This window comes from Nelumbo nucifera, chromosome 2, assembly GCF_055504915.1.
Source record: "Nelumbo nucifera cultivar China Antique chromosome 2, China Antique-T2T, whole genome shotgun sequence".
In the NCBI taxonomy this organism is placed as follows: domain Eukaryota; kingdom Viridiplantae; phylum Streptophyta; class Magnoliopsida; order Proteales; family Nelumbonaceae; genus Nelumbo; species Nelumbo nucifera.
The window spans coordinates 40,975,681-40,988,730 of NC_142650.1; the positions used below are offsets into that span (position 1 = coordinate 40,975,681).

General features: G+C 40.4%; 1 protein-coding gene and 1 pseudogene across 3 annotated transcripts; both read left to right on the forward strand.

The window, feature by feature from the left end:
• The first annotated feature begins 286 nt into the window (after positions 1–286).
• LOC104599220 (Tetratricopeptide repeat (TPR)-like superfamily protein) lies at positions 287–2,732 on the forward strand. 2 transcript variants are annotated; one of them, XM_088898894.1, is made up of 2 exons: positions 287–514; positions 601–2,732. In XM_088898894.1, exon 2 carries the CDS (start codon positions 631–633, stop codon positions 2,281–2,283), a length of 1,653 nt encoding a protein of 550 aa, XP_088755020.1. In that variant the 5' UTR covers positions 287–514; positions 601–630; the 3' UTR covers positions 2,284–2,732. The 2 variants fall into 2 exon arrangements, with proteins under 2 accessions (XP_088755020.1, XP_088755021.1); XM_088898895.1 differs by having other exon boundaries at positions 609–2,732.
• Positions 2,733–11,246: 8,514 nt separating this feature from the next.
• On the forward strand, positions 11,247–12,474 carry LOC104599221 (chitinase 2 pseudogene; annotated as a pseudogene). The gene has a single exon (XR_016082811.1). The product of XR_016082811.1 is annotated as a chitinase 2 pseudogene (transcript).
• The last annotated feature ends 576 nt before the right edge of the window (positions 12,475–13,050 follow it).

Consider the following 13,050-nt stretch of genomic DNA (forward strand, 5'->3'; position numbering starts at 1 on the left):
GGTTGAAAAACATTTTTACTGTGTCTGCGTTTGGAAATGATGTAAATATGTAGAATGTGAAACGTTCATATAAATTCTAAAATTGATTTAGTTTTGTATTGACAAACGTTCATATAATGGATGCAAGCATGAATTTCAATAAAATACATATTTTTTTTTTATCAAAAGCCCACTTAACACACATTTACTTTTTTTTTTTTATCGATGTATTTTTACATCTTATTATTAATATAAATATGCATTGGTATTATCATTTGTGAGTATATAAATATAATGTTGTTAAACAAAGACAAAAGTGAATCAGAGTGCAAATTTACCCTAAACTGAACTCCATTTGCATTGTTTCGAAAGACAGCGTTAACGTTCAATACAATCAAGCTGCTGATTTGTTAGCTGCGGCTGGTCATTGTGAAGATCAAGTCCAAACAAGATCAAATTTGCAGCTTTCTTCTATTTGTTTAGCTGATGCTGTAGGAAGGGTAGCCTCCCGGGCTGTGTAATTAGTGTTTTTCTTGTGAGTTCTGCGTGTGCTTTGCTTTCTTTTGTAACCTCAACTTATCAAAAAACAAAGTATAGCCTTATCTATATGGTACTTCTAAGCTCTACAGGAACAAGCTAAAGGATTCATGGATGTCTTGGGCGATGAATTGGGCTCTCGCGCGCACATGTGCCAAGAACAAGTCACGTTCTACTTCTTGCAGACCGTTTATGGTGGTGGTGGTTCGGGTTCCGCCTTTGCGTGTAGTAGCCCAATTTCGTACGTCTTGTTCTTGTGCCTCTGAAGAATTGGCAAACAAGGCTAACTCCAAGAGCTTGTATAAGGCATTGAGATCTTTAGAACTCGTTAATCCAAAATCTTCTCTATCCACCCAAAGGCATGCCGACCATCTTCGCCTGTTACAATCTTGCATGCAGGATTTGTTGGAAAAGCGTGACGGTAAGAGCTCCACTTCTGTTAATCTAGCCGAGAGGAAAACCCATGACTCGTTCGATGAAATTCTTGACTCCGGTGCTGAATGTTGGGCTCTTGCCCTGTATAAGGAGAAGGATGTTCTTTCTTTGTTTTCTCGGATGCACAAGAAAGGGTTGAGAGTGGTTGGTGCTAATGCGTTCTCGTGTGCATTGAGTGTGTGTGGGGCTTCAAAGGCTCTAGGCGTCGGGATTCAACTTCATTCTCTAGCAACCAAAACTGGATTCGTTATGAATGTATATGTTGGTAGTTCTTTGGTCACCCTGTATGGCAAATGTTGGAGATTAGATGATGCTTATCGGATGTTTGAGGGAATGCCTGTGAGGAACGTTGTGTCATGGACAGCTATTATTGCTAGCTTTGCACAACACTGTCAGGTTGAGATGTGTCTGTGGCTCTACCATGAAATGAGGCATTTGACGATAAAACCCAATGATATCACCTTAATGAGCTTGCTGACCGCCTGCATGGGTGGTGGCTCTCTTGGAAAGGGGAGAAGTGCTCATTGTCAAACAATTAAGATGGGTTTCCATTCGTATACCCACATTGGCAATGCTTTGGTCTCTATGTATTCCAAGTGTGGGAACATTGGAGAAGCGTTCTACATTTTTGAGAATATGCAAGGAAGAGATCTCATCTCATGGAATTCAATGATTGCAGGGTTTGCTCAACATGGTCTCGCAGAAAAGGCCATCGACCTCCTCAAAGAAATGGTGAAGCAGAAGATCAAACCCGATGCCATTACTTTCCTTGGCGTTCTCTCTTCTTGTCGTCATGAAGGTCTTGTAGAAAAGGGTCGAACTTACTTCAATTCTATGATTGAACTTGGTCTCACGCCGGATTTAGACCATTACTCATGCATTGTGGATCTTCTTGGTCGAGCTGGGTTGCTTGAAGATGCTCAAGAATTCGTCCAGAAGATGCCCATCCTTCCTAATGCTGTTATTTGGGGCTCCTTACTTTCTTCTTCTAGGCTTCATGGGAACGTCTGGATTGGAATTCATGCTGCAGAGAGTAGGCTTTTGTTGGAACCGGGCTGTGCTGCAACCCATGTGCAACTGGCAAATCTATATGCCAGTGTGGGTTGCTGGGATCAGGCTGCAAGAGTACGGAAGCTTATGAAAGATAGAAGATTGAAAACCAATCCTGGCTATAGCTGGGTTGAGATCGGTGGAGAAACTCACAGATTTATGGCAGAGGACAGGTCAAACACTAAGGTTAATGAGATCCTCACAGTGGTCGACGGTTTAGTTTATAACATGAGAGGTTTAGGCTATTCCCCTAAAATACAAGAAGAGGAGGTTGAATTATGATTTTTTTTTTCAAAAAAAATTTATGATTTATTTCCTGTAACCTAGTTGGGTCCAAATTCTAGCAAGACCATTGGAGGGTTGAAAACTCAGGTCAACATAGTCTAGTCTAGCATTTGACTCAGCACACTTAAACTCACTGGATTATTTTGGTTCATTTGAGTGTTCTGACTTCTGGCTTGGATATAGGTGGATAAACCCACAACCATTTAAAAGAGAAGAGGTTGTAAGAGGAGAGATTGCAATGCAAGTACTCCCATACAATCAGGCGATGGACTGGCTAGCTAGATGGATAGACACAAGGACTTAGGTTGAGAATAAAGATATGGCTGAGTGGGCTTTCAAGTATTTTATTATTATGGATTTTTGGGGAAGAGCTACCCCAATACCTGATTTTTTATTGTAAATAATACCCCCAATCTTATTTGTTATTATGAAGTGCGTGTTTGTCTTAGGTCCTGTTTATTTACAAATTTGCCACTTACCTGGGCAAATACACTTACTCAATTAAATGTTTCCTGAGCAACACTTGCTTATTCTTTTGATTCCCAAATAAGGGCAAACTTGTCCTATTATGTTTTATACACTTTTTGCTCATTTGGGAAAGTTACTTACCCACTTGGGGGATGGGTAAGATTTACTAGGTAAACTAAGATAATTTTCCGTGTGGCCTAATATTTATTGCAAAAGGATTAAACAATGTAAAGTTGGTCAATGGGAAAGAGATGCCCATTGACCAATTTTCCCCCTCTTATGTACCGATAAACAAATGGGGCCTTAGAGTCTTAGTTCGGTGATTCACACTTTCTCTAGCTGAAATCTCTTTATTTGATAAAGCTTTCCAGGTTCACTAGCGACTTAAACAAGCTTCAATCAAGTTCCAGTGCAATTATATAGCTTCAATCAAGTCCCAGTGCAATTATGTATCCATAGCCAATTCCATCAAAGCACTTTTGGAAATATTTTCTATCGTTAAAATTAAGAAACTTGCCATCCATCCACCATATTTAAGTATGATACTCTTGGAAATATTATTAATATTAAGAACATCTTGGTCTCCCTCTGCATAGTTTTTGCTCAATAGCATGCAATTCCTGCCTTCCTACAACAGCCAACAGGTTCTGTATTTTGACATAGTCGGATTTGCCTTCATTTTTAGGGTTTATTTTCATTTGTTTCTGTTAAGGTTTCATTATTTATTCATCCATTCTTAGTTTTCCCCATCTTAATTTGTTAATCCTTGCAATATATTTGTTATTCTCTTTCACTTTTTTTTTCTTGTTCTGCTGTCCTCCAAAACTTTTTTAAATGTGAGACAGTACATGTGAAGCCATATCAAGTTAGTGACACCACGTAACTAATGTCTTCATCAGAAATGCTGGAATAATTTCAAGCACATTGAAACAAACATCAGTATTATCGCATTTCTATTCATTCCCCATTCTGTTTCTTCATCACCTTCAACAACTGATCCTGGTATTCCAACTGTACCTTCTGCCACTAAATTTTCAATCCCACAATCTCGGTTTTCATCAGAAAACATTATTGGCTCAAGAACAGGATAGTCTAGGATCAAGTTAGTAATGCCAAGTTCTGGTTGGTCTTCCATGTCATTGTCCTCACCCACCACATTTCAAAACTTGTTGGGTAAGTTTTAGATTTGAATGAAGATATACAATATCATCAACTTGAGAAGATAGAGAGTTACTTTTAATATCAGGGATCCTTGTGTATGCATTCCAGTTCCTCCCATAACAGGAGGATGATGCTGGCTATGAAAGTAGTCTTAATACAAGAGGTTGTAGCAGAGGAGTACCAGACCCAAAGTTTGTCCACCATGAGATGGGATCAGTATAACCTCTTAGCTATAATGCCTCCAATTGATCAAATGGTGCAAACCCAGTGGCAAATTTTCCGAAGTCATTCTGGATTTTCTGCAAGTGGTAGGGGTCATCATAGAGTCATCCAAGACAAAATATCCACCTCTCAGTCTCAGCTATTTCCTGGTCTTGATTGGGGTGGTACTCTTTGACATCCAACCTGCCCACTAGTAAGATATGTATGACTGTAGTACTTTGGATTTGGATTTGACGGAGTATGCCATACAGAGCAGAGCACTGCCAATTTTGTCACATCTCTCAACCAAAATAGATTGAACCTACATTAAAAATTCAAAGTAATAAACAAGGGGTATCCTTCTTCTCATGCCTTAAAAAGCACCACTTGAACTTCTTCCAACATAGTACCCCACATTTCCTGAATATTTTTGAAGATTGGACACTTTGAGCCAAAAAAAAAAAAAGGTTAGGTAGGAGTTGAAGAGGCTTACTGGGTTGATATTCACCACATTAATAAAAGAGGGGTGATTTCAAAATATGGGGTATCCATTCTAGGCTGTCACTTCTGCTGTTACGTGGAATTTCAGTTTAACATTTTTTTTTTAAATTTGGCTAATTTTAACAGATTTAGTAGCACATTTGGTTTCTTCAAAAAAATAAATAAAAAAATACCACATATTCGAATTCTTGTGCAAACACAAGAGCATGCTACAAGGTGGAATTTTCTTTCATCACTCAACCTGTCCCAGTAGAATCGCTTCAGGGAGGCTGTTACTGACTTTAGAAATAGAAAATAAATGGGGTGATTGGATAAGGGACTTTAAACCAAGATCAATTCACCCCCTTTGGAAGGATAACCTTTCTTTCACCCTACTAATTTACACTTGAATCTTTCAATTATAGGGTCTAAAATCTCCTTGGACTTACAGTTTGTACCCAATAGTAGTTTCAGGAGCTTTGAAGGAATTCCTCCACATGAAAACTTAGGAAAGATGATGATGTTTCTTCTTTCTTCTTGTGTGGGTTGCCAGCATCACCTGAGTTGAAGTCCATCGTCGATAATGCCGCTGTTCTTTCCATCTTTTTTTTCTCTCATTTTTAACAATATTTTAAATTTTACAAAGAATTTTGTTGAGTCAAAGTATTCTTGTTTCGCTTTCAGTGAGCAATGTACAATGGCATCGGCTTACAGAGTATCTGAAGTGGGTCTAGGCATCCATGAGTAGTATCCTACAAGAACACAAGGATAAATGTTGACATTAGATTAGATGGCTTACCAACTTCTGCTACTTTGTTCTTTAATGTTCATGCTCTTACTTTGGATGGGTCAACTTTTTCTTCTCTTGTTTTTTGACAGGTGCATTTCTCCACTATACTTTAGCTTCTTCCATTTTGAGATATCAATCTTTCCTTTGAAATGCAATCTCTTTCTTTTTTCTTCCTTATTTCTTCTTTTCTATATCAGAATCATAAGTTTATGCAATTATGCAAATATATGTCAGTTTCTGTTGGTGCTCCATTTTTCTTTCGTTACTTCTGTATACCTGGTACTTTCTCTTAAACCATTAGTTTATCCATTCCAATGATTTAAAGAATTACTTTTCTCTTTCCAACAATTTCTTCCTGTTGTATTTGTTCTATAATACAACAATATATTTTCATTGAACAATATATTACTTTTGAGTTTTGCCATTGCGTTTAGCATTTCTGATGGTTCACCATTTATTTTCATCAACTACTTTCTCAGTCTAGCTATTTGAACTAAGAAAAGGTCTAGTCAGAGTCATTTGGGAGAAGAAAATGAGAAGTACTAATGTTGTAATTGGTCACTTGAAGAAATAAAACATAGACTTGTTGATAGGTCTACTCCTTTTAAAAAAGGAGGATGATATTAATGTAGCTCATTTTTTCCATTAAATGTACGAAAAAAATCCACAACATTTATAATTGGGTTCAGTTGGCCGGAGCAAAGTATGAATTCTAGTATGGTAGTTTCCTAATAAGGTAACTATATATGAATGGTGGATCAGATATTTCTTATTGATTCTGCATGAGTTATCTTGTTCTTATCAGTTTTCATTCATCTAAATAGTAACCAATATTTTAAAATCAGAACAGGCCAATGAAGAGAAATTATGTTTAGTTGAACCATGGCTTGAGAATGCCCTTATAAGGTTTTGGATGGTTGAATCTACTACCAAAAATGCCCCAGTATTGGATATCGATCAGATTGAATCTAGATTATTGTTTTTAATATCAAATTAGATTGGGTTGGGCCAAAATCTGATTCATTGACCTTGCGGGTGAGTCACTTGGTCTTTAACGTAGCCAACTTAATGGCTTCATGGCAGATCAAAACTACTCACTCACTCATCTTCTAAATATGTCATCTGTAAAATTTGGGTCCAATCTGATGTCTACTTTACAAATTTAGATAGGCAATGTAGCTAACAAAATTGGCTGGCTTAGAAGGGATATTTGGCATTGTTTTCAAAACCGGACGGGACAGATGGTCAGACTGGGAAAACTGGGAATCAATCACCTGATCAGTTCCGTTTCACCCCAAAACCGTTTTTTGGACAAAAACTGTTGATTTGGTTATTGAACCACTGACTCGGTTGGTCGAACCGTCAAATTAGACAATAGTTTTTGGCTGTTTTTTTGTTCTTTTTTTTTGTTTTGTCAGAGTGGTCTGTCTGTTCAGACCAGATGGTCGGACCATTCAACCCCATAACCAGTCCCTAGGATGGTTCTTTGTCTGATCTGGTTTTAAAAACCTTGATATTTGGTATATGTTTGGCATCGATGGTGCATAGAAAAACGGTGCTGTATATGTGTGGGTTGGATGCACCATTTTTTGTTTGGAAACATTGCTGCCAGGTAGGACATTTCTTGGGGCAACAACAACACCTTCTGTTTGGTACCAGTGCTCCATATCTATTTTCAGCACTGATACCCATTATAGGAAGTCCATGTCACTGCCGCATCATGTCATTGTTGGCAGCAATGAGGTCCAAATCGAGAAAACGTCAAATTCAGTATTTCCCCGGACCACACCTTCTTGATTTCCAAGGTGTGATTTGGAGCACCATTTTTTATGAAAAAACGATTCCAAACATGTTATCATTTTCTGGAACACTGATTTTTGCAACATAGTACTGATATGTCATTATTTTCTAGAGCAACGACATCACCGCCTTGTGGTTAATTCCCTGTTAGATCTGGTTTTAAAAGCCTTGATCTTTCAGGCCAACAATTTTGATTTACCACATAGGTGAATCATTCTGATCCAATAATTTAAAATCAAATTTCAAAGGGGGAGATGAATTTTTACTTGTTAGCTTAGCTTGGTCGGGTTGATTACCACCGGCAGTTCTCTTTACTTATGATGGGGAAGGAACCACAACCGCAGAATAGGAATCAATTCATTGGGAGAAAAAAAAAGTGAGTTAATTGTTAATTGCTCAATTTCTCTGGATATTGGAATTTTTTGTCCCACGTCGAGAAATGAGAACCTTTCAGTTCTGAAATTTAAATAAAACATTAATTCATAGGATAGAGGCGCAGGTAAATAAATCAACCAAACAATACAACTTCATTTCAGCAAGGGTTTGAAACCCTATTTTCTTAATACCAAAGAAAACGAAACCCTAGTCCCTATTTTCTTAATACAGATCTCAAGAGTCAAGGCATATAAAATGGATGAAGACGAGTGATTTCTATGGAAGAAGATATTTGGCGATGGTTGGTTTGGTTGCATGTATTGACTATATATATATATATAAATGAATGGTTTGAAAAATGAGTAGTAGTTGAGGGAAAGCAAAATCAACCTAACTTGAGACAAGAGGGGGCAACAGGGCCAGGCCGGAAATGATTTGTTTTCGTACAGAGACGGAATAATATTTTCCAAGGTGATATAGGCGCATGCGACAAGGCCCAGGATGGCGCCACATGGGTAAAAGTTGTCACACTCGTGTTTGAAGCGGTCAGGTCTCCTTGAGGCAGCAGCAGTGGGGCCCCCTCGGAGTGAAGATGTAGACCGAGTCGGCGAGGCGAAGCGTAGTTTCGAGGGCCCATAGAGCATAAGCCATGGCTAGGTTTGAGTAACCCGAATCGGCGAGGTGAAGTCTGCAGGCCAGCATGGTGAAAGGGTACCCATGTCATCGCCAACAGCAGGAGTAGACCTATCAACGTGTTCGGTAGCATCACTGAAAAGCTACCAAGAAGACGGTTGAGCCTTGAGGTAAGATGATACATGGGGCGGACCTCCGCGAAGCACCACACACATTTCTTCGAGGTCCCTTCTTTCACATTCAACGGCATAGCCATTGCGCGGTTTGAGTAACCTCGACACTGGGGGTGAAGTCCAGGCAGGCCGGCATGGTGAAATGGTTCCGTCCCCATAAATGGACACCAATATAGGCAAGACCCGGGTTGGCCAGGCGAGCCCCGAACTGGCAAGGAAGTGAATGGCGCGGGACACAGATGCCCATTCACGAGGAAGACCCATTGTCAAGGACGACAATGGATTGAGTGGGGGAGCCTGTTACGGTTCAAAGCAGGCTTAGCCTTGCCTACGCTTGGCAGGCTTACGTTAGGGACATGCCCGTCATTTTTGCCTGTAAGATTTTTGGGAGAACTGATGTCATCTTCAGGCAGATCACCAAAAGCTTAACGTACTCTTTGAGGAGGGGTGGTCGACCTCCTTGGGTGCCTAACCTTGGCACTCCTAGACCTTCATCCCCTTGCGGACGGCCCTGGTTAACGGCTAGCATGGCTACCAGGGTTCCTCATGGGCGCACACTTGCTCATGGGGACAGTGTTGGACTGGCACTGCGCTACCGATACTCAAGGGAGGCTTGGCATGCGGGCCTGGCTCAAGCATGTCCCTTCACTTCGCCAGCCCCTTGCCCAAGCTGATTGAGCTATCCCGTTGCCCTTAGCGCACGGGTGTGTTCTGGCCCAAGCGGTTGCCTATCATCATGGCACACAGGTGCCTGTCATCATCAGCATACAGGAGACCCTTCACAACGGTGCCAAGTCACCTCATCGGCGCATGGTCGCCTTCCATGATGGTTGTCCCCCTTTAGCACGTAAGTGGCGCTTCCCATGGACCGGTCTGAGCCAGGAGAGTGCCCCGGCCATTGGACTTGAGGTCATGATCCAGTGCTACTGACGTTGGTGGAGCCATCCCATCGGGCAACTCCTAGCCTCTAAGCGCAGAAAGGCTTGTCCTAGCCTGCCTTGGCCAGGACGCCGCACGGGTTTCTTCCGCTGTAGAACTACTCCCGTGACAACATGGCATTGGCTGCCCATTGTTAATCACCTCCAACTAATCCTCCTAAAGCAAGGTCAAGTATAATTAGGGGTGTCCCTCTCCGAGGTAAGACATTTTGCTCACTCTTCCTTCCCTACTTATAAGCCCACATATTCTCTTACTTTTGGATTAGATACATTGGCCTCGACTAAAAAAAATAGATTTACTTTATTGCCCTCGGCCCCATCCTTAGCAGCAACACAAGGTAATACCAATGGCATATCCAAAATTTGTTTCAACTTTCAAGCTCCAACTTGAAGTCCACTTACGTAGAAGAAATGTGTTTTACAAAGCAAGGTATTAACACCCACCCAATAGTAGGTTCATTCATTCATCTTCAAGTCCTCGTTGGGAACCAGTTCCCTTGTTTCAAGAATCCACCATACATGAATATTTATTTCAACAAGAAAAAAAAAAAAAACTGAAATTATGGATGGGATAGAGTCACATTTAGAAATTAACAAAATATCAGTCGTTATCTCATTTTGTGAGCATTGCCACATTTCTTTCTTTATTTCTGCATTGTTGGGGCCTTGGGGGGAGGGGGGTGGAGACCTGTTATGCTTTGGTGTTTTTTACCAATATGCACAAACACACTCACATGAGTTTGAAAATTTTAAGAAAAAAAAAAGGGTAAAAGAATCATAAAATGTATTGTCTTATCAAAAAGCACAGGCTGGATGCTTTTAGTGAATTTATGAAAACTCAGGGTCTCCTACACACAAAAACTTTTCTACGTAATATCTAAATGTCCCATACATTAGATTTATGTTAAATTCATGGGAAGATGTTGGTAATACGTGACTGAATTCCCACTATTTTAGTGTGTAGGAATCTCGTTGCTAAAACGGTTCCAGCTCCTCTCACCATTAGGGGTGTTCACGGGTCGGGTTGAGTCGGGTTATTGGAGTTTCCCCAACCGACCCGACCTGGTCGGGTTACCTGAGGTGGAAACTGAAATCGACCCACTGATAGGCCAAACTGACCTGATCGGTTTGAGTCGGATTGGATCGGTTTGAGTCGGTTTCGGTTTTGCTCCTGTACAAAATGACACCTAATTGAATTCTAATTGTAATTGCCTAATGGGTTGCCTATTTGGTGTAAAAGATTATAGAAAGTTAGAAACTATGATAGATTGCCTATTCTAACTGTAATTGCCTAATGGGCCTTCTAGTTCTAGTAGAAGACTAGTTATAGTTAAGTAGGAAACTACTTAAACTAGGAACTCTACTAATTCGGTTCGGGTCGGATTGGTTTCGGTTTTCACACAAGAAAACCGAAAATCGACCCGATATATCGATTTATATATTTGCCCAACCCGAAACCGACCGGTACTGATGAAAACCCAGCCGACTCGAATTGGGTTGGTCCAAATTGATCGGTTTAGTCGAATTAGGCATTCTTATGAACAGCCCTAATCACCATCATCCCTCCCTCAACAGGAACCACTCGCAATTTTTTTTTTTCATTGACTATTGCAACTATTTGAGTTTGTCAACGGATTTCTGATTTTTTTCCCCTCTAATTGCCACCCATTTTTGACATTACTAAAATCATGCGGATGTAAATGATGTTATTCATATAATGGTCTGACCAAATGGGAGGCCCATCAATGAGTGGGCTCAGTTTGGAAAGAGTATAAATGCAAATGTATACAGTGCGTGCAAATGCATGTCAAATATAAAGTTTTATACTCTACATATTTGCATTTATATTTCTTATAAACTGAGCCTTAAGAATATAAATACAAATATATATAAAATAATGTAAAATATAAAATTTTGTACAAATATATACATATTTACATTTATACTCTTTCCAAACTGAGCCTTACGGATTAAACAAAGCCAAATAAAATAAATGAATACTACTCCCCCACATAAAGCTAATCGTTGCTTTTTCAAAACTCAAAAGATTGCCTTGTTGACATTTCTTTACATCATCTTCGGACTGGAGTGCCGGTTCATCGAAGTTACTCTCTCTCTCTGAAGATGTATAAATGTCTCTTTTTATGTACCAATTTCTGTCATAGACATTCAAGATTCAAGATAGATGGCGTCTTCTAAGCTTCTCTGTCTTCTCGTCTTTCAAGCTCTCCTCTTCTTTCCACCAGCCCATGTAGCCTCAGCAAACTCGAATCTCTTCCGAGAGTACATCGGAGCAGAATTTAAGGGCGTTAGGTTCTCTGATGTCCCCATTAATCCCGATGTCGACTTCCATTTCATTCTGGCTTTTGCTATTGACTACACCACCTCCTCTTCTCCCTCTCCCACCAACGGAAAATTCAACATCTTTTGGGACTCCAACAACCTCAGCCCCTCACGGGTCTCTTCCATCAAGAGCGGCCGCCCAAATGTGAAGGTGGCTTTAAGCTTAGGAGGCGACACCGTCGGCAGTAGCTTTGCTTACTTCCAGCCTACTTCAATCGATTCCTGGGTTCAAAATGCTGTTTCTTCACTCACGAAGATCATCAACGAGTACAACTTGGATGGCATCGATATAGATTATGAGCACTTCAAATCTGATCCCGACACCTTCGCCGAGTGTATAGGAAGGCTTATATCAATACTGAAAGGGAAAGGAGTAATCTCATCTGCTTCAATAGCCCCCTTCGACGATGACCAGGTTCAGAACCATTACTTGGCCCTTTGGAGCAAGTATGGGCATCTTATAGATTATGTTAACTTCCAATTTTACGCTTATGACAAGAGCACAACCGTGACCCAGTTTATACATTACTTTGAGACACAGACTTCTAGCTACAGAGGAGGTAAGGTCTTAACCAGCTTCATCAGCGATGGCAGTGGTGGTCTGTCTCCAGACTATGGCTTCTTTGAAGCGTGCACTGCTCTCAAAGAGCGTAATCAACTTCACGGCATCTTTGTGTGGTGTGCAGATGACTCCAAGGCAAATGGTTTCCTTTATGAGAAGCAATCTCAAACACTTTTGGCAAGCCCCAACTAGTGTTATATGGATGTATCTTGTATATGAATAACACCCCTCAAATGGAGAATGACATTCCAGCAGGGATGAAAACGGGATTCCACTCCACCCATGAGTCCATGACCCAACCAAACAGTTAGAATCGGCCTATTCCTATAAACCAAATGGGCCCTGATATCCCTTGATAAACTGAAAAGGCTGCATCCTTGGCACTACAACTTTCGGTTTCCAATATGGTAGCTTATCGAAGGATCTCAATCTTATTGCATTTCCAATATGGTAGCTTCTGATCGAGTTCAAGAAATCCAGACCCAATAAAAAAAAAAAAAAAAACAAAAAACGAAGTATGCTCGACGACCAGAGAGAGAGACAGATTGTATGAATGATATCACTGCATTTTCCAGGTAGCAATTAATGGCCTACTGCACTCCGTTTAGAGGATGACCGATGCGATGGCCGATGGGGACTATAACTTTGATCCAGGGTTCACTCTAGGTTTAAAGTTAAGCCCAGGCCCGACCTATTTATGGATTGGACCTACCGATGGGCCTATCCATTCAAAGAAAGGCCTCAGTAAATTGGGCACTTACTATCTATTACACCAGCTTGGCCCATGACAATCCTAAATAACAAATAGCTTTTAGGGAACCAGTTCGACTGAGATGAGTA

Coding starts and splice junctions, on each gene's coding strand:
- LOC104599220 (XM_088898894.1), top strand. CDS start 631: ATGTCTTGGGCGATGAATTGGGCTCTCGCGCGCACATGTGCCAAGAAC.